Source organism: Phoxinus phoxinus, assembly GCF_949152265.1.
Source record: "Phoxinus phoxinus genome assembly, chromosome: 18".
NCBI lineage: Eukaryota > Metazoa > Chordata > Actinopteri > Cypriniformes > Leuciscidae > Phoxinus > Phoxinus phoxinus.
The window spans coordinates 12239170-12265983 of record NC_136893.1 but is presented as its reverse complement, the minus strand read 5'-3'; the positions used below and the strand labels follow the sequence as shown (position 1 = coordinate 12265983).

Sequence of the window (26814 nt, the reverse complement as noted above, 5' to 3'; positions counted from 1 at the left end):
GTGGAGCGCGCACTGCATGACATGGAGGCGTCGGTGCCATCACTCGCATTTTCCTATCAACAGTGGAAACAACTTAAAATACTCCATAATTTCTAATCATACAGAAAAGAATAATACATCAGTCGTAACTACTTTTATTTGTGTAAACTCACAAGAACAAGAAAACGTTGTGTTATATAACATAACAGTATTAACTCTGCACGTAGGCTACACAATAAGTTCTTAACCTATATTACCAACTGTATTGAACCAAACAATGCGCTCATTAAACGTGGTGATGTGTACGTGTAGGCACGATATTAAACTACTGTAATACTGTTGCTAACATATTTTTTTCGGTGCAGGTTTATATAAGCCCTTTTTTTTCTTCTTCTTTTTCCTACGTTACTCTGGTATATAACGTTGGTGCTGCATATTATGACCGCTCTAAAAGCTTTGGCTTTTATTTTGATAGGCTATATTTACTATTATTTTCGGGTCACGTGGCCAACCTATCTTTCTTTTAAGGCGATCTTCAAACGGAGAAATGAAAAAAGGAATTTCCAAAAACCAAAATCGGACCGTTATTTGTATTTGGTTTAGTCGTTTTTCGTTTTTGGATTTAGAAACCAAAAACGGGAGAACGGCTCTTTTTTGACCGTTTCTTTGTTTTTGGTTTCAAACGACAAACGAAAATAAGGTGTTTTCTCGTTATTTAGTTTTTTGGTTCAAACGAAAAAACAAACTATCAAAACGTACACGGACCATATTACTTTACAATGAACTCTGTTTGAGAGCTACATATGGCAATTTATTAAATACCTGCTAGGCCTACTTACCTGTTGATTAAAAACGCCACTTCAAATCCCTCAGTTTCCCGAAAAGCCAGGCCAATGTTGATTCTCGTTTTATTGCAGCTCTGTCAAGTTCTCTTTTTGTCTTTTTTTTTTTTAAACGGATGATTCTCCAGAGGTTCAAGATTTAACGTCGTCCTTGTCGACCTTTCTCGCTCGTTCGTTCGTTGTGACGACTAACCAATGCAACTCCCACACCGTACAATCCTTAAAGTGACAGGGGCATCTTTTCTCTTTTTACAGGTATGACCAAACACATGGGCGAATGAGTAGGCAGTTCGTAATTTCCCGCAAAAACCATCCACTCACTCAGGTCTAAAATATAAACACTTATAATAAGCTTTGGAAGAAGTATTGATGATGTATTCACTCATTATTTGAATTTTGTTCATTTTAAATATAGCCTACATTTTAAATATTGTTCATATTTTCAATACAAAAAATGTCTGTCAAAGTCAATAGGTCACTTAAGGCAGTTTGGGTTATGAAATGTCATGTAATGCAACTCCCCCAAAACCATAATGATTTATAAAATATATTTAAATATAAGGCTATATATTAAATTCATAATTGTTTCCGTTTAAATCCTTCCTTTTTTTAAAACATTCACATGTACATTCATGTATTTAAGGTAAATAAGACAAAAAAAAAATTTTTCTTGTTGGTTATACCACATGAGATTTTAAATTTAAACTTTACTTGTTGATAATGATATAAATGTTTTCAAAACCATATTTAAACAATGTGAATACAAAAGACTATTCAAGAACTTGGAGTTTGGAAGCTAGATTTTTTAAAACATTTTCTTTTATTTGTCATGTACACTCTTTATTGACCCAGCAATGGAAAACTGCTAATAGATTAGAATAATGAAATAAATAACCACTAACCAAATAATGGTACAACATCTGTCCACCATCACAAGGATGCGAGTCTCAACCAAGAAGTTTTATCTTCTAAAGTAAACTTCTAAAGACACTGAAGAAGATTTGATTTGAAAATAAAATATGGGCACGATTCAAACAGAATTGTCCCTTTCTGACCTCTTCAGATCAACATACATGAAGAAAGGTGACATTGCTGTTTTATGATAGGAATTAATGCATAAATCTGTATCGTCCACCTCTGACTTCTACTGAGTGACCGCTACATTGTGACCCCCCACGGAACACACCATTCTCTCCCTATGCATTTTAAGGGCAGGGCTATGGGAATATATCAAATAGAAATAGTGATTTAGGCATCAGGTCCCTAGGGGACGGGCCAGGACGAGAGAGCACGGAGCAGAGTAGGACCTGTCCACACAGTCCTGAATAATACATGTAGTCTGCTTATTACAAATCTAGAAAGGACATCCAGGCGCCGCATGCTAATATTGCTATACCTCCCTCTCTCCCTCTCAATTTTGAATTCTTTAAAGGTTTGAAGATTGAAAAAGATCAGAGAAGAAAGTTATAAAAATGTATCAGTTGATTATTTTTGAGTTGTCATAAAGAACAGTGCTGCAAACTCCAAGACTCATTAAAACAGTGATTGTCAGGGAGGAGTGTGTGTTCATTTTAAATGAAGAAAGCCTTGGTGAGCAGCTGCAGCACTACTGAAGCACTACCTCATCCAATAATGACTTTGACTTAGGTACTAGACACTGTAGGAAATGCCCTGAATAAATCATGAGATTAATTAAACGTCCATGACAATTTTCCATACACTTTCCAGTTCTAAATTTACAGTAATAACAGACTCATGAATTTGAATCAACCATGCACTGTGGCTGGACAAGTGGGAGAGAGAAGCGTAGAGGATACACTATGCCATCATCTGATATTTTAATGAACTGCAACCATAACACTAATCATAACACTTAAACATGGCTTATACAAAATAACCGGTTATACACCATTTAAAATATAAAAAAACATTTTTTTAAAATTAACCTTTAAAAAAAAGTTATTACCTTGTTAGTAGTAGGGTACTAAAATGGCACAAGCCTGAGTGTTATGGACTATTATCAGTTAAATATCGCCCCCTTGTGGAAGCTATTTCAGCATTACCAAAGATACAAATAAAAGTGTCCATTTTCATGTTTTAATCTTTTGACATGATTGACAAAATAAAATGTTTTCTTTTATAGTATTCCCAACATCAAATTCACGAGCTGTTTTTGCCATGTTGGTGTCATAGGCGGGACAGAGTAAACAGTAGCCTAGTGTCAGAAAAATAGAATTCTAAAAAAAGTTCCTATAGTTGTAGGCTATAGTGGTAGACATATTTTTGAATTGATGTGTTGAATACAACTTATTAGAGAATAATTTTCAACGTATTTGAACAACTTAATTCAGTGACCGGTAGTTTGTTTTTGTTGACTTTTAAAGCGATCCTTTACAATAATTAAAGAAAGTTAAAGAAAATCAATTTTAAATAACAAGCATTGTTGTTTTAACTGTATAGGCCCAGTTTGGGCAAAAACGGTGGTTACCATTGTACTTTTAGCATTTTGCGATGGAATCATGTAGGTCTGTAATACCTGTCCTGGAAACGCTTGACCTCACGGTAGATCCGTTTGCACAGCACGTGATTAGACGCTGCCATCATTGCTTCATGTTTGTCATGTGACTGATCCGCAGATAGGACTAATTGAAACTATGTTAATTTCGCGCTTTTAAGAATCAGATTAAGTGATCGAGCAAAACAATTTGTCGGTATTGGCACCTACAATAATACAATAAAATAGTATCATATTATATTTGAGGTTTATATGTTGCTTAAACAATGGCCGTCTTTAGTCATCAAACCGTTTATATACTGTCTATGCATCAAACTCATAGACAGTAGATCAAACTAGTGTAGTTCAGAAATCTACCAGCAGGGGCTAACTGAGTGACGCTCATTGACATAAGCATAAAATACATGAATATGTCTTTTTTTCACAGTCTATGGTTTTAACACTACTATGGAAGTCAATGGGGTGCATCGAATTTTTGGTTTCTGAAATTCTTTAAAATACATTATTTTGTGGTCAGCCGAAAAAAGAAATGCATACATGTTTGGAACAACTTGAGGCTGAGAAGCTAAATGATGACAACATTTTCATTTTGGTTGAACTATCCCTTTAAACCCCAAAATAATTAACTTTTTAGCCACAGGACTTAAAAAATATATAAGATGCTACTAACAAGTTGCGAAAAAGATGACAACTTCATGAATGATAGGCTATAGGCCTACTTAGCCTGGATTCAATTGGTAGTGGAAAAGATATCTATACGACTATACCAATAGTCAAAAGCAAAACAAGTTATTATTTTTATTCAGTAAACAACATTAAATTGAAAATGTTAAAAGTAGGCTACCAGAAGAACTATAATGAAGGGTCATGTGTACACTCAGGACCAGACTTGTTACTTGAAAGCATCTGCTGTGCAGCTGACTGAAATACATTACACATCCACAGTGGTATTTCAAGTTGAAAAGTTCATGGGGGATCTTAGCTATATAGTAAAACACGAATAATTCCTTTGTAAAAAAGACCTTAAAATTACATGAGAGAGGCAACTTGACTGTCCCGGGACCCCTGCTTTGTCTGTATTCAAAAAAACATTTATATTTGAGAGCAGACACCATAACCAGACCCATGTACAACAGCAGTTTGAAGGCGTTTCATATAAAAACACATTTCCTTCAGCAGAAAACATCTAGAAGCATCTTGTTTCTCCATATGAGCAGGGAACTGGAAGAGTTTATAACATTTTTGACATGGAGAAGCAAACAAGAAACAGTTTACAACATTTAACTAAATATCTGTCGACATATCACATATCTGTGATGTTTTTATGGGAAAATATATTTTCTCACATTTAATGAATTGTCACTGGAGTATAGTTTCAGTTGTTTCGAAATATCATATTTTAAAATATTATATCAAGAATAAAGTGTTTTTATTTTAATTTGATCCATTTTAAAATATATTCAGATTTGTCCATAAGCCATAATTTCCCAAAACACTAGACTACGATTACTGCGCAACTGCAGTAGCCTACTAAAGCCACATATGTGAGATGGCTTACCTACATAGCATCATTATTTTGACATTTCTATTAGAAAAAATAAGTTTAGTAAGTTTGTTCCAACAGAACTACATTTTCATACCATTAGTGAAATTGGAAGAAATGCACTAACGCTAAGCCACCACTAGATGGAGCGCTTTACTTCAAAACGGGTTTGTTAGCGCTTATTGATGACACGCATGGAGCTCAAAGAAAATATTTATACATTAATAGCCTACTAAAAATAAGAATATGCTATATTAGTTCGTTTATTACTTTAAAGCTTTTTATGCCTAATATTGTTCATGTTACATATATCTAACTGGATGTCTGACTTAAATTCGGTAGTTTGATATAGGCCTTACTATAAGCAACATGCAGGCGTAGGCTAGGCTACTATAAAATTTAAGTGATTTTCAAGCTCTTTGTTACAGATAAAATCAGTCTCTACTTTTACATTTGTATATAAGAGATATGTCATATGTGAACTACTGGCCTATATTTAAGTTTGTGCAGCGAACCTAAGTGAAGGGAAGATATTTATTTTCAAATGCTGCATGAACAATTTCTAGCTGCAGCTTTATTGCAAAATGTGTAAGTGATAGCCTACTACAAAATAAACATACCCCTATACATAATCACAGTGCAAATTCATGGTTGTCAACTGTGTACTTTGAGGAAAACATTCAAAAGTCTTCCTGAAAGATTTAAAATAAATAATAATTCAGATAAATAAAGAAATAAAAAAAAGTATCTAAGCTACTCACCCTCAAGTTGTGTACATTTATTATATTGTCCTGCTGTATACATTTTTATCAATTTCTTTCTGCTGATGAACACAAAGGAAGATATTTTGAAGAATGTTTGTAACCAAACAAATGTGGGGCACCATTGACTTCCATGGTATTATTATTATTATGTTTCCATACTGGAAGCCAATGGGGTTGATCAACTGTTTGAAACATTCTTCAAAATACCTTCCTTTGTGTTCAGCAGAACAAAGACATTTATACAGGTTTGGAACAACTTGAGGGTGAGTAAATGATGACAGAATTTTAATTTTTGGGTGAACCATCCCTTTAAGTGTGCCATTTGATTTATGCAATTATTTGGACATTCAGCATGCCTACAATTACCCACAATCCAGCAGCACTATTCAGGTCGGTGTTCCTCCATTAAGTTTGTAGTTCCAGTGCAGTTTCATGCTGCTCGGTTGGAGTTCGAGAAACGTCGTGGCTTCTGCGATTGGTGGATAGCATGGTGACTTGAGTGATACAGCACCCTCCTCCCTCTCTCTTATTGATTCACTGGACTCTCTGCGCCACCACCAGACCATAAATCATAGCAGCTGGTGTGTAGCTTACCATCACCACACAGACTTCTCCTGACGAAACAACAGATCGACCGGGGGGAAAAACATAAGACTTCATTTATTTGGATTTTTGGAATAAATAGATATTAGAATTATGAAACTGCATTGTGAGATGCCATTGTTAAATGCAGTCCCTCAAAAACAGTCTGAAATGAAGGTCATATTTACTTTTATGCACGTTAGGGTTAATCGATTCAAGAATTAGGTCAAGCCCTATAGCTTGAAAGATCACCGTTAACTAAAGATCACATTTTTTTCCCCTGTGAAACATTGAGAGCAAAACTCTCGCTGCGCCTTCGATCAGGCAGGAGGCATGTGGACTGCATGTGTGTGTGTTGATTGCATGCATGTTGTTCCTCAGACACAGTTGGTGCAGGCAGTGGGCCAAACTGGGAGTGTGCTGCTGACTCAGCCACCAATGGTGCATTCATTTATCTGCACTGCAGTGCTCCGCCGCACCCTCTCTCCTCTCGGTCTTCCCCGCCTCGCATGTACTGAAACGGGGGGTGGTGAGACAGGCATTTTAAGATAAACACCAGGTCCTTACCATGAATGGCTGTGGCACCGATGGGGTGGGGGTGGGATATCGTGCTTTGGCGATACGAGTAGCCTAAAGGAGGGGGGCAAGAGAACAAGCCTTGTGACTTGCAGAAAGAGAGCAGGAACAGAATCCTGCTCAGCTGTGAAATGGAGGAAAGGCGAGGAAAAGGTAGAAACATTCATGTTCGCGCTAGCTTCTTTCTGCTTTGTTCTAATTTTAGACATTTTCCTTTCTGTCGTCTTCTTTTAAAGGCAACGAAAACCAAAAATAAAAACTGACTGACCTCCTTACACGGAACATAATTTTATGAAGAACATCCTGATCTTTTTCCAGCAATGTAAATGAGGACTGGAAGCTCCAAAATGACACAAAAGAAATTGTGATCCATCTGATTCACATTATACACGAAACAATAAATTTATCTGACAAACAGGTCAAAAATTAAAGTCGTTATTTAATGAAGGGGGGAAGGGGGGTATTTGTTAGTTCATAAGAAAGGTAATGAGCCCCATGAAGGGACATGGTGAAGAAAAAAAATGATATAAAACAAAATTATTTGTATAAACTATAGATAAACTTGTCATTGGAGGACATTGGTCAGTGGTTTTTAACCATTTGACTCCAAGGCCCCCTACTGTCCACAACAATATTCAAAGGCCCTGATGATTTTTCCATTCGTTCTTAATCTACTGGATAAGGATTAAGGATAAGAAGTCCTCTCGAGGCCCCCTGAGAACCATTCATTCATTCATAAATCTGACCAATTCGGTTCTCAAGATCAAGTCGTGGGCAAGATTATGAGTGAACAGTGACTTATATTTCAGTTGGTTTCTCAAAAGCTTTTTTATGGTTTTGGTTTGCAATTGAGCGCATATGGACCACATTTAAATGGTGAGGTTTTTTTTGGAAGCGTGAAGGCTTCAGTCCCCAATTCTATTGAAAATAATGACATACATTATTTAAACTTTTCTCCTTTTGGGTTACACAGAGAAATGTAACAGGTCAAGTAACTCGATTTTCATTATTGTAACTAATCCTTTAACCAATGCTATACTGGTAAAAGTGCAAATCAATTCAACCAAGAGCTATAGTGTCGGGATGCTCCCCCCCTGAGGTTAGTCATTAAGTGTCATTTAAGCTCACAGCTATAGCTATTTCTATTGATCTCTCTGCTAAACCATGACTTACTAGATGAACAGAGGAGCATGTCTTGCCACAATCTGCAGTGACGCCGATAGAAGTGTTGAGACTTATTTGAAAGACAAACGATCTCAAAATTCCCTCAAAATTAAGGATTAGAGATGAATTTCTTCTGCAGAACACAAAAGATTTTTGAAAAATGTTAAGGATGTATTTTGTATAGGCAAAAAGTTTTTATTGTGGTCCACAGAAGAAAGAAATTCATACAGGATTGGAACAAAATGAGAAGTAATTGAAGACCAAATTATCAATTATAAAATGAAACAATTATCTGTTAAACATGCATTAATAGTTTTATGGAGGGTCAGTCATGAGTGATTAAGATTTCCTGACGTCATATGGGCACTAAATGTGTCTGTCTTCTCATTCACGTTCAACAAAATCAGTGACGACTCTGCAACTGGAAGGCTGCTTTATTGTTAAAAAGTTTCGTGCTCAAATGAAGACAATCTTTTATATGTTCTTACTAAGAGTTCCAGTGGTTGTGCCATACACACCAATTATATGTCCTCCTACAACACTGTGTCAAACAAAACAACAGTTTGAAAAGCACTTTTGAAACCTTTTCAGCAAAATGGAAAGCATTTTAGTCATGCTAAAAATGGAAGTCCAGTAACTGAATATCGATACAAAAGTGAGTTTCAAAGATGGAAAGAACATAAAAGTCTGAAGGCAAGCTATACTTTTTTTTCTTTTTTCTTTTTTTTTACAAGCCAAGTGGATGATACACAAAGTACAGAAAACAGAACATCAGAAGATTTCATAACATCAAATCTGGAAGAAGTGGGCTTGTTTTCTTGGTTGGTTTCAGTGTTCCTCTGGCATTACACCAGACGCCTTGTTCAGACTATAGTCCCTGATTTGTGTTGAGCTCCATTTTGTATTCTCCTGTCTTTTCCCCCCACCATCAACTAAATGTTAAATATGGCATCATCCTCCAAAATTGCAGTGAAATGCAATCCAGAAAATGTAGGAACATGGAGAAAATGCAGAAAAAGGCACACGACAATTAGTGAAGTAGCACTAGAAACAGACCACTGAACACATAAAAACCGGATACGAAATGCATACAAAACTGTTGTTCAGGCCCACGAGTTCCGGCACTGAAGTGTTCGGGGAGGCCTTTAGAGTAGAATACATGAACTGCTCTGTGACTGTTTTTAGACTTTCAGGCTCGGGTGGGTGACCACACAATGTCCATAGGCAGGACGGCGCATATATGTGCATTCACGTGTAAATGTGTGTTTGTATGCATGTCTATAAAACCTCAAGGTTACAGAGGTGTGCTGGTTGCATAACCCTCTCGTCATACAGTATCAGATTTAAACATCCAAGCAGCGCTGATAACAATCGTGCGCGAGTTCGTCTCCAACATAATTTTTTTCGACATCCACTGGACACATTGCATATAAATGAAATATTACAGTGCTCATTTGTATATCCTTTCATATGTATATCCTGTCAAAAGTTTGGAAACTACATTTTTTTTTATTGTTTTGAAAGAACGCTCTTATAATGCATTTATTTAATCAGAAATACAGTAAAAACAGTCATATTGTGAAATATTACAATTTAAAATAATTGTTTTCAATTTTAATCATTAAAAAAATGTTTCTTGAGCACCAAATCAGCATATTAGAATGATTTCTGAAGGATCATCTGAAACTGAAGACAGAAGTAATGATGCTGACAATTCAGCTTTGTCATCACAGGAAAAAAATGACATTTTAAAAAGTATTCAAAAGAAAACATTCTTTTAATTTGTAATAATATTTAGCTTTATTAGTGTTTGTACTGTATTTTCGATTAAATACATGTTTGCATGTTTCTAAACTTTTGACAGGTACTGTATATTCTTTGTCTAAAAGAGTATTCTTGATACATTATATCATTCAGTTCCCTTTATCAAAAGTGAAATGTGTTAGAAAAACAAAAAATTAAAATATGTGACAAGGGCATCAGCTGGAAGCCATTCTATATCATTGTTATAATTTATTATTAGAGTAATAGCAGTAATTCTTTAAAATTCTGTATTTACAAAACCCACAACAAAGCATGCCATTTAAAAGAAAATAATATATTACAATGCTTATAGTTTTCCTCAAAAAGTTCATTCTTTTCAGCAATTGTGCCATGTACATCATAGCCCCCTCCTGTACATTGAATGATACATTAACTTGTCATACAGTGAGTGAGAGTGATTTTTCATTTCACGTCTGAACTAAAATGGGAGTTGGGGGAAACTACATGGTAGTCTAAGTGTTTCACCAGGCTTCATTTGGTTTAAGTCCACAGCACCCATGCTGATTTAGAGATCCCAGGCAGTAAGCAGACCAACAGGTCTAAGAAGTAGAGGAAGTGGGTTTGTAAACTGGTGCGCTCTCCAGCACTCCGGCTCTGGTGGCGTACGTCTACTGACCCAGCAGTTTAAGATGTCCTATGATCTTTCATAAACTTATACCTACAGTTTGTATCAGCATTGTATTATGTTGTCTGTGGTCCACCGTAACACCTTATACTGGGCTAGCCCACACCAGAATAAGCATTCATTCCTAGCGAACAGAAGAGGTAATGAAACGACACTCGAATTACTGTAAACGTAAGAATTACTGTTGCAAATCGAATCAATTTCCATTGCACCCAGAGCAAGAAAGGATGGCAGTTTGCTCAAGTGGTAGCAACATGGGTAAAAAAGCCAATTTGTAGTATCACCATCATAAACTGCATGCTATCAGACAACACAAGTACTCATCACTTTATTCTAAAACTGTCGCCTGCTTTGTTTTCCTGCTGTGTAAGGCCAGTTTTACGTGTATATCCGAGCTATACCAAATATTCATGAGTCACTATTTCATTTGACAAGGAGAAAGCTATTAACATCTACAGGATGCATTAAAAATGGCTACTCGAGTGCTTTCCTCAACATCTTTAAGACAAAACAAGATGCTAACACAACTGACAACCCCTTTAAATGGTAAACACGAGGATGTGCTGACATGAAGACAAGTACCTCCAGGAAAATCGAAGAGATTGCCTCCCACTGAGGTCTGACAAAGCATTGTAAGGGTTAAAATGGCATGTACCTTTCGAAGATCTATTGAAGGCCCAACTGGAGCCTCAGCTGCACATTGACGGGCAGTTGAATTATATTGCTGGTGCAAAAAAAACAAATCAAGGTTTATGAACCCAAGATTTGATTAGAGTGAAATCGTTTCTCCAAATTTTCCTCCCAACTTCTCAAGTCCAGGGCAGTGAAACACCTCTACGGGTGGACGAATGTGCAGTTGCCACACTGTATATCCAAACAAATGAATAGCTTTGATTGGCCACCTTACAATACACACATGACGCATGGTGTGAGAACCGGTTAATCAGGAAGCAAGCTTTACGAGGGGTACTGTAAGTATAAATATACTTGTCATAGCCAGTAGTTAAATATGTTGCTATTGATCAATCATTTCCCAGCTATATCTATTTAATTTGATTATTAGTGGACAGTATCGAAAGTATGGTCAAGCCACTGATGTGGTTTGAGTAGTAGTGTCAAGTGGACTATGATTATACATGCATGATTCCTGATCAAAACATGCCACCATGCAAATCATTTCTATGCATTGAACGAGCACAATTAATCATTTATTTACCAGGAACTCTGTCTGAGTAAGTCCCTTTCAGCCCAAGTCAAAACCCTGATAATCCCCAACCCATTATCGATGTGAAAGCCCATGTATAAAATGTATTTTTTTTTCCTGTAAGTATAACAAAGAGATGATGACAAGATGAATGACATGGGCTGAACTTTTCCCCTAATTTTTGTGGGTCAAATAAGGTGGGATATTCATCACAACAACGGAAAACCCTTGCATATTGTTCTGTTTTTTTTTGTTTTTGTTTTTCTGCGGACACTCCACATGATTGATTTAACATCGTTATTACTGGTTCACCTATGGTTAAAATACAACATCCCAGAATCCTCCTGGGATGAGCGGGAGGTTTCCGTCGGATTTCGGCAGTGTAGTGTTTGAAAGGGATGTCCGTAGCGGAGGAATGCTGAACTCCACACATGGTGGTGCAAAGGAATCCATCTAATGAGTTTACTTTGTACTGCTTCGTCCTTTGGCAGGTGGTCCCTATCAAAGATGTCTGCCATCGGTCATTATTTTATTTCTACTTGTAAGTGCCTTTTGGCTGCAGTTGGAACAGTAAAATCTTGGTCACGAAGCACAAATGTAAGACAGTAAGCTCATAGGTTGGTTTGGTCATCATCAAATCTGTAAAAAACCAAGCTGCTTTCCTGTTGCACCGGTGCATTTGTTGTCTGTAAACAACCTTTTCCCCAAAGATCTCTGTGTTTTTTGTTGCAAATGATTTTTTATACATTTGTTGGAACAGATAGTTTCAGTCTCGACTCCGGAGTTCGGTCTCCATCGTTCCTAACACTTTGATTCCTTGACATCTTTTTGGTTTTTGCCCTTTTTGTCACTCTCCTCCAACTTCTCCTTCTCAGGTTTGGTCACGCTGTCGTAAGACGGCAGCGAGGCAGTAGAAGGTGTGCTCTCTTTCTTTTCCTGATTGGTCCCGCCGTTCTCCAGCCTGCCGAGCAAGCGCTTGCAGATGAAGCCTCTCCGAATAAGATATGCACGGTAAGAGCGCTGGATGACTGAGGCAGACATATGCTCCTGCTTGCGGCGCATAGTGGTGGTGATGGGCTCAAAAGACACTTTGGAAGGATTGGCAGCAATGAATCGCTCCTCCATCTGTTGCCGCATCATGTCCAGGTCGCCGCTATCCCCCAGCACACGCTTGGTGAAGGCAAACAAGATGTCTAGGCAGTGAATGCGGTCGCCGCTCACCATGGGCAGGTCCATGGCGATCAGCTCTATAGTGTTGGGCTTGGGAACACGCAGCGGGTGCTCCAGAGTGTCAGCGAAATCACGCAGCTTGGCAAAGGTAATGAACTGGGAAGCAGTAGGGTCAAACTTTTCCCAGATCTCGTAGAAGGACTCAAAGTCGTCCTCACAAAGTGGGTCAGCGCTCTCCTCTGTGGCGACGCTGAAGTTCTCCAGAATGATGGCGATGTACATGTTTACCACGATGAGAAACGAGACAATAATGTACATGACGAAGAAGAAGATGCCCACTGAAGGGTTTCCGCAGTTACCTTTCACCGTAGTACCTGGATTCTCCTTCTTCGGATCACAATCCGGTGGGTAATTGAGAATGGGAGCGAGAAGGCCATCCCATCCCGCTGAGGTGGTTATCATAAACAGACAGATCATACTATTCCCAAATGTTTCAAAGTTATACATGTCATCTATGCCAGCCTCCCGCTTCACATAGGCAAAGTTTGACATGCCAAAAATAGAAAAGATGAACATGACCAAGAACAGCAGAAGGCCGATATTGAACAGGGCCGGCAGTGACATCATCAGGGCAAACAGTAAAGTCCGAATGCCCTTTGCTCCTTTGATCAGACGCAAGATACGCCCAATTCGAGCCAGACGGATTACCCTGAACAACGTTGGAGACACAAAGTACTTCTCAATCAGGTCAGCCAAGAACATACCTGTGGTTTGAGTGATAAAAAACAGGGAGAAGAAGAGGACAAAATTAGCCAAAAATAAAGTGCTGTATTTCAAAGCGTAAATAAAAAAAGTCCATGAAACATTGTTCACTTACCCACGATAGAGAGAATGACCACAACACAGTCAAATATGTTCCAGCCGTTTGTGAAGTAATAATGACGCAGTGCAAAGAGCTTCAGGACAAATTCAGTAGTGAAGGACACAATGAAGATGAAGTTGACCCAATACAAAATGTTTTCGGTCTCTTGTGACTGATCGTCCGTCTCAACCATCATGGTGACCATGTTCAAACAGATGAGGATCATGATGGAAATATCAAAGACCTGCTGTGTCACAAAGTCAAACACCATCCCCTGGAGCTTGTTCTGAAGAAGAGAAAAAATTAGCACAAATTAGGACTATTTGTGTCAAGTCAGTAAGCACAGTATCACTTATTAACAGTGATGTACCTGGGGTCTGGGTATGGGTTTCTGAGGTTTCTTTGAGCCAAGCTTCTTCATAGCATTGTAGTACTTCTTCTGTTCCTCGGTCATGAATATATCCTGACCTCCAAAGTATAATCATAAATAATATTTGGTTAAAATCTACTCAAAAAGCAAAAGTTAATGTGAAAACCACTCTTTAGAATGAGTTAATAGTTTTAAGTGGAGGTAAAAAGTGGACACTTATCTTTTTCTTTTGCTGGTTAAAGTTATCGATGATGACACCAATGAAGAGGTTGAGGGTGAAGAAAGAGCCGAATATAATAAAGATGACAAAATAGATGTACATGTAGATGTTGTCCTCATACTTCGGTTGGTCTCCCACCTGAGGAGAGAAATATATTTTAAACAGGTACTTTGATTCAGGTTGGAGTTAAGATTGCTAAAAAATCTCACCTTTCGCGAGTCAACTGCTGCGTACATGATGTCCATCCATCCTTTAAAGGTTGCCTTAGAGGTAGAAAGGGAAAGTTAATATCAGTGTTATATCAACACTATTTCTTTAGCCAGTGTACCATCTAACAAGAGACTGAAACACTCAGGTAGACTTACCACTTGCAGTAGAGCTAAGTAACCAGCACCCACATTGTCAAAGTTGATTTTGACGTTCTTCCAGCGCACCTCAGTGAAGTTCTGTTGCATCAAATATAGGCAATCTGATTTGTTGTTGACTGTTTCGATATCGAAGTATGCCTTTTCAGTCTGGTTGTAGCAGTAGTAGTACTTCCCCGCAAACAGGTTGACACCCATGATACTGAAAATCAGCCAAAAGATGAGGCAAACCAGCAACACATTCATAATGGAAGGGATGGCACCCACCAAGGCGTTGACTACCACCTAGAGCAGAGTAGGACAGACAAGGCGGTATAGTGTAAGAGACGGGAAATGGCCTAGCAAACACAGAAACACATTCAAACACTCTCACATTTGTGGCTGCATATTTGGATGGCACAACAAACAAAGAATGCCACTATGAACATTGCTCACGTTCAAATATTAACAAATTATATACTCTCTTTAATTCATGTTTCAGTCACATGGCCATCCAAGAAAACACAAGAAAGCTTATTGTCTGAACGGTACGCTAAAAATGTTTTCAAGTTCTTGCTATAATTCTTTGCTTAACTTAAGCTGCTTTTATGTTGTTTTCCCACACAGGAGACAACAGTTCAAGCCAAGGGATCAAAGCTAAAAATAAAAGTCTTACAGCAGACCTCGGCTGCAAGCAGTTTTTCATTGTGTTTGCAATGAATTCAGCCTTGTTATACCAAAAGATCTCCCTATTCATTTTTCAGAAAGTATGAATTGCTTGCTGACTAGACTGGTTGCGATGTATCAACACTGCATGTTTAGTTCATGAATATTAATGGTTAAGTCTCTTTAGTAAAGTTATTATAAATAGTCAAGCAATTAACTTAGTGGGATTTGTAAATTGATTGGTTGGTGGAATGTGTGGTTGGAGAAGAGGTTTGGGAAACTTGTCAGGACAAATTGCTTTTAAACAAACATTTTGTTTTTCTTGGGTGGCCTACAACCTTTACAAAGTTAACACTATTTCTAGCAAATACTAGTTTCAAGAAATCTTTTGAATCTCAAAAATAAGTGATTCTCTATTCTGGCCCTGGACAACCCCAGCACTGCACAACATGGATAGATGTGTCCTGTGTACTGGATTTGATGAAGAACTTACAGAATTTACTTTGTTTTAACAGTCGAGAAGTAAGTATTCAGGCGTGTTGTACGAATACAATCTTGACACACTACATACAACATGCTGGCACAGTTACGTGACCTATGAGGCCACTGTAGAGGAGTAAAGTGTTCACAATTCAGAATCTCTGTGGAAGCAGCAGGTTATTTGGGTATTTTTCTCCTTTATTAATATATATTTTATGCATATTGAGATCTAAAAGTGCTACTAATAAAACGTGAGGTGCTGGGGTCTTCCAGGACCATGGCCCTAAATAGTATCCATCTGACTTAACAGTATATTGATAAAAATGAATGCAACACCTTCCATACAAATATGCCACACAGACTCACACAACGACTTCTACATACCCAAAGCAAACATTTGCACCCTTAAAACTACAACCCACCACCCAACTACTTTAACGTAGCCATGGCAAGCTTGAGTAACATAAAACATTTTACATCAACCCATCCTCCCCGCACCCCTTTTGCCTCCACGTCCCTCCCCTCCCCCACCGTCCCAGTCAGGACACTGTCCATCAGTGATTAGCGATGAGCAGAGCGTGCCAGGAGACGCTCACTAACTGTGTTAGGCAGCCGAGCCGCAGCTCTCAGGCAGGCAGCTGAGCATGCAGATCTCTCACATACTGAAAAGTGGAGCCATATTCCCCCCTTAAACACACAGAGAGGCACAAAGGACAGCAGGATTCTCTCAGCAAGTGCAGGGGACCAGTCTGACTTTAGCTGGTGCTTTTGACTGCGGATTTGTTTTACATATTCAAAGAGAAATACAGGACAAATAATAATGATAGACTAGAATTTGGAGTGCTTAAGATTAAAGGAAAATACTCCCAGGAAAAAAAGCACTTGTCAGGAGAATTACTGCCCATATTTTAATAGAGACTACATATTCAAATGTCACATAGACATAAAATATCTTTGTGAGAATCGACACAGATATTAAAGTGAGGGAAAATGGCTTTCAAAAGTGCATAATGTGCATTGGCAATTGAACAGGACATGCGTGTTACATGACATCTTTGTGCAATCTCAAGAACCGTTAAAATTAATAAATAAATGGACAGGAGAGGCAGCAGTGTGGAGAGATTTCTGCTATTTCAAAGCTGGCTGCGGGTTTGATAAATGTTTTTTTTAGGATAGAATGATTGAATAAGGTCAAATCGATTTCCGGTTAATCAAAACGTACATCAAACAAGAATTATTTCCTAATATACTGGGTTGTTGAACCAGGTCAGAGAATTGGCTATTAAAAATGGCAAACACTCCACAGTCTAAGCAGGTTTTTTCTCTTCAAAGTTGTGTCTCCTTGTCAAATCATTTATTAATTTTGTAACTTTTTTTTGTGGTAATTCCAAACAAAACAGCATATCAGTTGATGAACATTGATATCGACTATTCACTAGGGTAAGAACTCATTGTTCTCTCAGTACTTTGACTAATATGTTACTACAGGTTACATAAAATTGATTTCACACACCCTCATGAATCCAATTATAAGTACATAAACAACAAATCTATGAAAACCATTTTGATTCACCCAAAAATGACAGTCTAATCTAAATACAATACTAAAAGTATTAAGAGATAGAAGACAGAAAGACAGACAGAAAATAATTACAAAAAAATATCAAATAAAATGCCATGAAATGCTATAACAGTGCTCCAGAATAAAATAAAAATGACTAGAGTCACTGGCTCTTAAAATAAAATTTTTAAAGCCAAATGACTTTTACTACGCTAACCAATGACTAAAAATAAAGTAAAATATTATAAGTAATAGTTCCTGGTTAATTTCTAATTGGATTGAAAATGAATTGGGGTTCAGCAAGGGAACTTATTGCCTGAATGATTCACTGACTGAGCGAGTCTGACTCAGACGACTAAATCACAAGCATGTTCGTGTCATGAATCTTAAACACATCCAAATGAATTTTTTCAAAGCGGGATGGACATCATGGCTTGCACTGTTCTTTGTGTAAAATCTAACAAGATTATATCTGACAAAACCGCATATGGATGCAAACAAACTATCGACAATGGTGACTAGATTATTGGTCGCAAATATTTATACATTTGCAACCATTTTAGTTGCAGTCTGGAGCCCTGTTAGTGGATTTATATATAAGTGCAAACATAACATCAAATACAGCTTTAATTTTGATAACTGAGAAACCTTGTCTGTCACTGTCTTGTCTTGTCTGGGTTCAGATATACCTTTTGTCATAACAGCAGTGTGAGATCACCGAATCTCTTTACTCTGATTACTTAATGCTTCACACTGTTTGAAAATAAAACCTACAGACTTCACACTTGCTATTTGTTCCAAAGTCTTGCACATTTGTCTAAGCTTCTGCATTGGCTACTTATAAAACCACTGGTTATTAGTAACTATTATAAATGCCCTAATCAAATCTAAAAGACATCATCAACTCCACATTGCTAAAGGCTTAAAACCAGCTGGAAAATACAAAGAGATACAGAAGCTTAGCAAATATCTCCCCTTTCAGACTCAGGCTTTTTCTTTTTACAGTCCCATGTGCAGATCCTAGACAAGCAAAGAGGGGTGAGGTGAGCCTCCAGCGGATTGGCTCCTCAAACGCTGCTCAGGGCTGGGCAGCGCGGGGCCAGATGGGCTGAAGTGAACAGTGTGAAATGAAGGGAGGGAGGCTAGGAAGGAGGGGGCTGCACGGTGCTGCAGATGAAGGGCAGGGAGGAGGTGAGGGTACAGAAGCTCAGGGCAACCGTTCCACAGGTAAGAGAAGAAAGACTGAAAGTGACAACAACCAGGTGCAACTGTTCACAACCATCAAAGGTGTCAAGAACCTATCTTTGCCAAATTTGTTAAGATGACCTGCATGTGTTCAAACACTCAGCACTCACAGGCAATTATCATTTCTGGTTAAACTGACGTATTCCTGCACTAAAGTAAAAAAAGCAAATTTTTTCACATTGACCAATTGACTCTTTGCTAAGCTCTGCATTCTTGCTATATGCCATATCAGGATTTGGCTCTTTAATAACTCAAGTCAATGGTAATTTTACAACAATTATACTAGCATTCCAAAAGTGTGGGATCAATAAATAATTTTTTATGTTTTTGAGAGAAGTTCTTATGCTCACCAAGGTGCATTTATCTAGACAAATATTATTACAAATTAAAATAACTTTTTAATTTTAATACATTTTAAAATCATGGTAAACATTACTGCTATAGGGACAAACCAAAGAGGATATATGTGAAGTATTTTTTTGAAATCGTTAAATCAATCTTTACAAGTGCATGATGTGGATTATAATCATACCGTTATAGGATGTATCATTCCGAAATTAACATGTATGACACCAATATGGACATGAAAATTTGGATGATGCAGTTCTATTTATTTAATGTAATGAGTTATAAAATCTAAAATAAAATATGTTTTTTTAGCGGTTCCCTTTATTCAAAGTCCCATGAGCTTTCAATCATGTAACTGTAATTTTTTTGAAAGATAAAAGATGCTTTACTATATCATACTTCATTCCATTTGACGTAATATCAATTTAAATTTTGCATATTTATTAGCACATCTTAATAAATCACAAGTAACTGAAATCAGGTGGGAGCTTAGCAAGGATCAATTATATTAAATGTGCTCTGAGTCCTTAGTGTACGAGAGTATCTAGTATGCTGTAGTACTAGTGAAGTGGAGACCTCAGTGGTAAAGTGTTCTGTGCTGCTGGTTGTTCTCTGAGAGACAGGGTCAGTGTTACAGAAATGGAAGGAAGGGGGCTCTCCATCAAAAGCAGAAGTTGAGAGTCAGGCTAAATGAACAGCCAATTGCAAATCAAATGCTTTGTGAAATGAGAAGGGATTTGAATGGTGTTGTGTTTGGTTTGTAAATCATTTTTTCATGCTATTTTGCCCCCTCCGGGGCCAATTTGAAATATTATTTGTAATGAGGCAGCTTTGATCAATTTGAAAATTAAGTTAACTAGTAGTCAATCATACACCCAATTTCAGTTAAATTAGGGAACAGAGATGCTTTTCACATCCTATGTTTCACAGTTATCTCAGCTGCGTCATGACTGGATCATTAATGTGGTACAGAAGAGTTGTGCATGAAAAGGATGGGCCCTTTTCATTGGCGGCTGTCTTTTAAAAAAAAAAAATCCCCCGGTATGGTTTTGGTGGTCCTTGTCGTTTGCTTTTTTTTTTTTTTTTTCGATCAGTTCTAGCATGCTGTAACTGCTGAATGGGCATGCAGAGAGATCAGCTCTATAGCTTTGTATCTTACCCTCATCCCTTCAAAACGTGACAATGCTCTGAGGGGTCTCAGGGCCCTTAGTGTCCTGAGTGATTTAATGGGCCCTAGATCGGAGTAGCCCAGCGCATTAGCTATAAGGCTGACTATAGACACCTACACAGAAACAGAGAAGCAAAAAAGGATCCATACTGTTAGACGGGAGAAAGCTCTTGAGGGAAAAGATGGCCTCTTGAGCTGCTGGAACGTTGGTTTACACACATACACAACAGTTCGGATGGGTATATACATATATAACACTGCATTTATACATGTATATATCCCCAAGAAGGAGAGAGAGAGATTGAAAGACTCATGTTTAGTATTGGTTACAGGTAAAGATAGGGGTTCAGAGGCAGAGGATAAACCCAGGATTTTGCGCTCTGTTAGTTTTAGGAAGTCACCAACCCTTGTGAGCTTCCTTACACCTGTGGAGAAACTTGTGGTTGAAAGAAAGAGACAGAGAGAGAAAGCATAAGACTCTAACACAAGAAGACAGAGAAGCGCAAAACACAAGGCTGATGAAGTACGTTAGGAGACCTTGGGGACGTGGGGGTTGAAAAGATAGAGGTGACCCCTACATATATGCATTAAAAAGACATCAACCCAACATACTGCAAGAACCTTACCCTTGCCCTTCTAACATTGTCTCTCCATGTGGCTCTTGGCTGAGGCATTAAATCCCATTTAATTTAAGACAGACAAACTAATGGAACCTGTGAGAAAGAATACAGGTAAACATGTACATGTATGTTAAATTACAAGTTACATAGATTTTACTGTTTAAAGAGCATCACATTGACACAGTAACGTAACAGCGGAGGGGGAGATCAGGGGATCGCAGATAGTAAATGGACATTAGACAGCACTCAAAGGACAAAAATCACTCTGTGGGAACTCAAGCCCTGGTGAATCTCAAAATGCCATCCATTGTGGAAAGGTAAACGCCCTCCATGCTAGCAGAAAGGATAAAACGTACGTGAATGCAAAGGGCAGAAAGGTCATATCGGTCAAAATGGCTCTCCAGAGTAAGTATTGATTATTTTTCATGTGTCAAAGGTGTCAATGAAAAGGACTGGCGCAAATAAGAATGTCAAAAAAAGCTTGTTATTGTTCAGGACCAAAAATCTGGATGGATTGGCAGTGGCATTGGGACACCAGGCTTGAGCACCCCTATGAAAAGGAATACAAACAGACCTGCACACCTCCAACAGACCACTGACGAAGACTTGGTAAAAACACAGCAAAAGTCCACAACATCGAAAGCTAACCAACTCACAGAGGGGATTCTATTAAAGGTGAAAGCTTTATTCTCAATGGCATGATGATATCATGTTCCTTCACTGAAGAAACCACTCTAGCGGACATTATAGAAACCACAAGCCAAGAACTGGCAGTCTTCAATAGGTTTGACCCACAAGGGCACGGTGTGCATCAATAATCTATGCACACACAAAAAATGTATAATAATAAATCCCTTGTTAAATTATCCTTAAACATTTTTTTGATTTAATGGCATAAATTAAAATAAACTAGTTTTTGTTTCACATATTTAAGAATAAAAAATACAGATTTTCTCATGAGTTTCTCGTTTTATGCTAGATATTGTAACTTCACAAAATCTGTCCTTTACTGGAGATTCTGTGCAATAAAGCTTTCTCCTTCATCTACAGATCATGTGATCTTTGGGGGTAATTGTCACCTTTAGCCTCAGTCGGAACCCACAAGCGCCCCTTTATGGAGGGCCCCGGGGCCCCCTGAACCGGCTGAGATTGGCCCCTCAGTGTAAGCTTTCTTCATCTGCCGGCACTCTCGCTCTGCAAGGCAAGGTCAATGAGATGTGTGGCTGTGACCAAATGAAGACAGGAAAAAAAAATATCAACTGAAACGGAATAGATTCAAAACATAATCAAAAATGGCTGATGTTTGTCACTCATACCATTATGTGATCAGTTATTAAGTGAATTTCCCCCAAATAAAATTAAGTTAATAAAGCATTATATTCAAATAATATATATATTTTTGGAATGGATTATAACTCACACACTCCCTTAACATTAAAATGAATAAATCAAGAGAATAGAAAAAATAAATATGAGCAATCAAATAATAAGCTGTATGGTTGATGGCACAGATATATAGTATGACACGGACTATGGGAAATAATGGCACATATACACAGTATATAAATATACACACAACACAAACACATGCTTGATATGATGCCGGCCCCGTGTGAAAGCCCTCTGAGCATCACACCCATAAAAGCAAAGAACAGTGGAGGAACAGAGCATAGACTAGTCAGGAGGACAACTCACCGTCCGCTGCATGTCCTCAACATCAACACATCTCAGCACTACCTCAAGGAAGGGAAGAGCAGGTGTGAGTGGGGAAGGGAGGAATGAACTTTTGATCCATCTTTGGGATTAGGAGTTCTTCCCAACTAGCACAAGTGTTAGTCCAAAAACCCAGAAATAGTCACGGAGGACTATAGCTTCCGTCAGCCTTGATTATGGCTGAGGAATGGGGTTATTGGACAGAGGGTGGGTATGTACTGTAGTAAGAGCAAACTCACAAACTTGAGTTTTTGTTTTTAGCAGCGGGATGAATCCTTAGTCAATTGCTGGGTGGTCAGATTATGTGTTATGCTGCATTCCATTTTAAGTCAGATGTGGGATTTTCCTACTTGATATCTTAAGATACTGCAAGACATACAGTATTAAGATCCATTAATGCCTTTGTTAGACGTTTTATCAAAAGCAACTTAAATTCGAGAAATACATGTTATCAGTTAATGCATTCCCTGAGAATCAAGTCCCTGACCCTGACGTTACTAATGTCATTCTCCACCATTTGAACTACAGGAACACTACACCGTCCCTCCAGTTTTTCACGATATCGCTGAATACAACGCAAAATCAAGGATCCTGCATTATTTGTAATTTCAGCGCAAAATAATCGCAAAAATTAACAGGTCTCACAAAGAATAGATAATTATCTAATTGAGATTTCCCTAATTTAATTCAAGTTGTAATGCATTGTTTTCACTAGGATACAGATGCCGTGCACATGATGTCAGTGAAACAGCGAAAGCAAACTTTTCTCACCTGCCGTCTCACATAAGTTCCAATGACCATGCAAAGCGAGTAATAAACATGGACCAATGACCAAATAAAAGTATGATATGCTTGTTAGTATTAAACAGGGTTATTAAAAGCTTAGCATACCACAAAAAGAACATTTAATTAGATTTTTGTCATATTGCCAAAAATGGCATGTTATTATAACTAGATAGTACAATGTTAGACTAGCCTAGCTAGCTAATAGCCAAAACATTTTGAAAAATTATAATATGATCTTTTTTTTTTTTCCTAGTAGGAAATTCAGACATTCCGAGTTAGAATGAAATGCAGCATCAGCTATGATTTAAGGACCAGGCTGTGTGTGTAAATATATGTGCAAATAAATAAATATAATATTTAATTATTTTTTAATAACTAAATTGTTCTTTATATAGTGCCAAACAACAGATTTCCACAATCAAGCTTTTAGGAGCTTTTATATGCTTCTGGAAAGATTCCAGGTGGACAAAAACGGTTTGCAAAAAGAAATTTCACATCTGATCACATTTAAGGACATATAATGTAAAAAAAAAAGAAACAATTCAGATATACTGTGTATGCATCTAAAAATGTCCCACAGCAGCTCATTAAACATTATTAGGTGTACGAGTTCTGCTAAAATGTGGTTAGTTCAGGAACAAGGTCAGAACACACATACAATCAATTTGTATCTTGACATCGTCACTGCAATTGTAACATGTCCTCCACATATCATGAGAAAAGCACATCCACATCACATTCCTCTGAATCCCTTAGTATGGAGTCCAAGTGTGAGCATTTTAGTCACATAAACAGCTTAAAATGTTTCAATCAAATACTTTGATTCATAATTTTAATGAACTGATGTTAATTTAAATTAAATTAACATCAGTCATTTGTTATGTACAATATTATGTGTTTATGGAATAACTGATTGCACTTATAACTTATAACAGACTCTAAAATGCAAGTTACACTTGGTGAGTCTCCCACAATAAGGGCAGGGTAGAAAATGAAACCAGTCAGAGGCCACACATATCTTATTGTTCACACAATATAGACATCATACACATATGTACAATAATTGGAAACCAGGTTAATTTAGAATGAGAACTGCTTGAATATCATAGATCAATAATCCTTGTTATTGATAGACGGATTCTGGCTAGTCGTTTCCATTCTAACACTTCAACCATACAAGGATGGATATGGCCTCTGTTATTTTTGCAAAAGGAACTCACTATTGATTGCATACAAGGGGAAGACAAAAAAGTATAAATATTTGCACAGTACTGGTGATTTTTAAAGCCAGTTTTATCATTCCTGATGGCAGATATTCAAGGATCTCAGGGTCACGCAGAAATCTAGCATTTTTGCATGGCTATGCATGGGTGATAAATCTTAAAGAGGTGATGTAATCTTAAGAAATAACACGATTTAGATACAGTACAAAGAATATATATTACATAAGCAGTTATATTCAAGAAAAGCACACCCTTATTCTTCTAGCTTCACCCCTGCATAACAGCTTCACTCTTCATATAAAATAGCATATTTGACTCTTCTCTGCCCAAAACATTCACATCTGGTTGAAAAATCAATCATCCTGTTTTGTGTGTGTGTGTGTGTGTGTTTAACCATACAAGACATCTGTATAGAAACAGGACAGTGTGCAGATATTTGTCTTTTCATCTCCCTTGCTACACCATTTTATTTTAAACTGACAGCTCAAAGAAAGTACTACACCAGCTATTTTTATACCATCTTTTAAACATACCTTGCTGTGACTGGCAAACGTTATTGTGAGGTCTATGAATATGCAGAGTTTATACTGTCTTAAATGCCACAGAATTTATTTTATCAATTTAAACAAAGCTCCTAAAGTCCCTTCAAGACAAGCCAGGTCACTCGATGACCATCTACAACAGGTATATGTAAAATACAGCTCCTATCGACTTAAATGGGAAAAGACAGAAATGTCCAAAGTTGTTTGTCAAAACTACAACATTTTAAATCAGCAATTAAATTCTTTCAACTTAATTAACTTAAATAAAAACTAAAACCATGTCAGCTAAAATTATGTTAAGTATTTTCTGGCTGGTTCAATTAGTGTGCATGTTAAAAAAAAAAAGAACACTAACATAAAGGCAATCTTTTAACTGAAAGGCTGGACTTTCATTCCTACTCTCTTACTCATCTTTCATTCCTGGTTTTCTGTGCGAATATAGTTAAATGATACTTTTCATAGTATTACACATTTTACAGTCAGACTGCAAATTCATTAACAGAAATTAAAATCATACAGCTTATCAATCAGTTTAATCGTTAACTTCTACTAACTCCCAACCACTTTCTAACACCTTTTAAACTAGCCTCAACACAAAGTGACAACAAATCTCTCATCTCTCCCATGTTCAAATAATAAAATACTGGTATATGTGTTTTTTTTTCCCTTCAAATTTGTTTTGTCCAAAGCAGCCATATTGTGTTTCACATCACACATCGTGGCTCCACCCATAGTGCATTGTTGCAAAATCACACTCCACAGAGCTTTACATTAGAAATGAATATTTTCTGCTTGGCACTGCACTTTGCTGTTCCACATTTGACTCAATTTAACACTAGTCAGATTTTGCTTTTGGCAGGATGGGACCCATCAACAAGATGTGTATGTCAAGGAAGGGCATTTAGTAAACAGACAACAAACATAGCACGATTGAAGTAGTAGACTTACGTCAACAATGAAGAAGTCCAGCCAGCACCAAGCGTTGGTGAAGTACTTGACAAAACCGTAAGCTACCCACTTTAACAACATCTCCAATATGAAGATGTAGGTAAAGACCTTGTCAGCATACTCCAGAATGATACGAATAGTCTTCCTCTGTTCAATGTACACATCCTCAAAAGCCTGCAGCACACAACATATGGATGCATTAACACCACAAGTACTCTTAACTGCTCACAATACCTCAGTGGAATTTATTTCAAATGAAAAAATAAAATCTAATGAAAATCTAATCTCTTAAAAGAGGACAGGTAAGTTAAATTAAAAAGGTAATAAAAATTAATCATAACAATTTTTTTAAATAATAATAATATGCACAACAATATCTGGGAAAACAACTGAACAGAAGTCTACTTCTTTGCAATAATTCAGTTAAAAACACAGGTTAGAGTCAGCTTTCTAAATGCATCTGTATAAGGAAAGGTCGTTGATTCTATTACATTCCATTTTTGGCAACATTAGCTGTGCTAAAGACAGGAACATTTCCAGTGCCAGAAATAGATCCAATTGGATGAATAGTACAGTCCATTAATCACATCACCCAGCTCTGGCGCCAGGTCTCTACAATGCCTGCTTGAACTTCACATTAACCTCAACTGGATATTAATGCAGTGGTCAGATAGAATCCAAACAGAATCCAAAATATAGTGTAAATAAGTTGCCACAGGTATTTACCATTTTTAGTACAGTACAGTCAACTACAGTAAATCATGCAATATTTTTCCAAGTATACACTGCAAAGTTTCAGGATTGACAACTGCATTATCGTCTCATGTGTGTACGGAACATGACTTAATCATGAAATTTTGGCATCCACTATTTTTTATCAAAAGTAATATTACAGCTAGCAGACTTGTTATGTTCTGCAGTTTTAACAAA

General features: G+C 37.4%; 2 protein-coding genes across 4 annotated transcripts in view; both read right to left on the bottom strand.

Annotated features, from left to right (window-relative positions):
• The window catches only part of fignl2 (fidgetin like 2), a 51569-nt gene extending 50492 nt beyond the window's left edge, over positions 1–1077 (bottom strand). For both annotated transcript variants that reach the window (XM_079588139.1, XM_079588141.1), the window contains exon 1: positions 819–1077. The gene's annotated coding sequence lies outside the window, so the exon portion shown is untranslated. The remainder of the gene's footprint in view (positions 1–818) is intronic.
• A 7100-nt stretch (positions 1078–8177) lies between these two features.
• Positions 8178–26814, bottom strand: part of scn8aa (sodium channel, voltage gated, type VIII, alpha subunit a) — a gene marked incomplete at its 5' end in the record, with an annotated part of 51171 nt that continues 32534 nt past the window's right edge. The window contains 8 exons of one of the 2 annotated variants that reach the window (XM_079588371.1): positions 8178–13552; positions 13666–13936; positions 14021–14125; positions 14241–14378; positions 14450–14503; positions 14606–14890; positions 20044–20166; positions 25885–26058. In XM_079588371.1, coding sequence (XP_079444497.1) covers positions 12420–13552; positions 13666–13936; positions 14021–14125; positions 14241–14378; positions 14450–14503; positions 14606–14890; positions 20044–20166; positions 25885–26058 — 2283 coding nt within the window. In that variant the 3' untranslated portion in view covers positions 8178–12419. The remainder of the gene's footprint in view (positions 13553–13665; positions 13937–14020; positions 14126–14240; positions 14379–14449; positions 14504–14605; positions 14891–20043; positions 20167–25884; positions 26059–26814) is intronic. The other variant, XM_079588370.1, reaches the window with a different exon arrangement.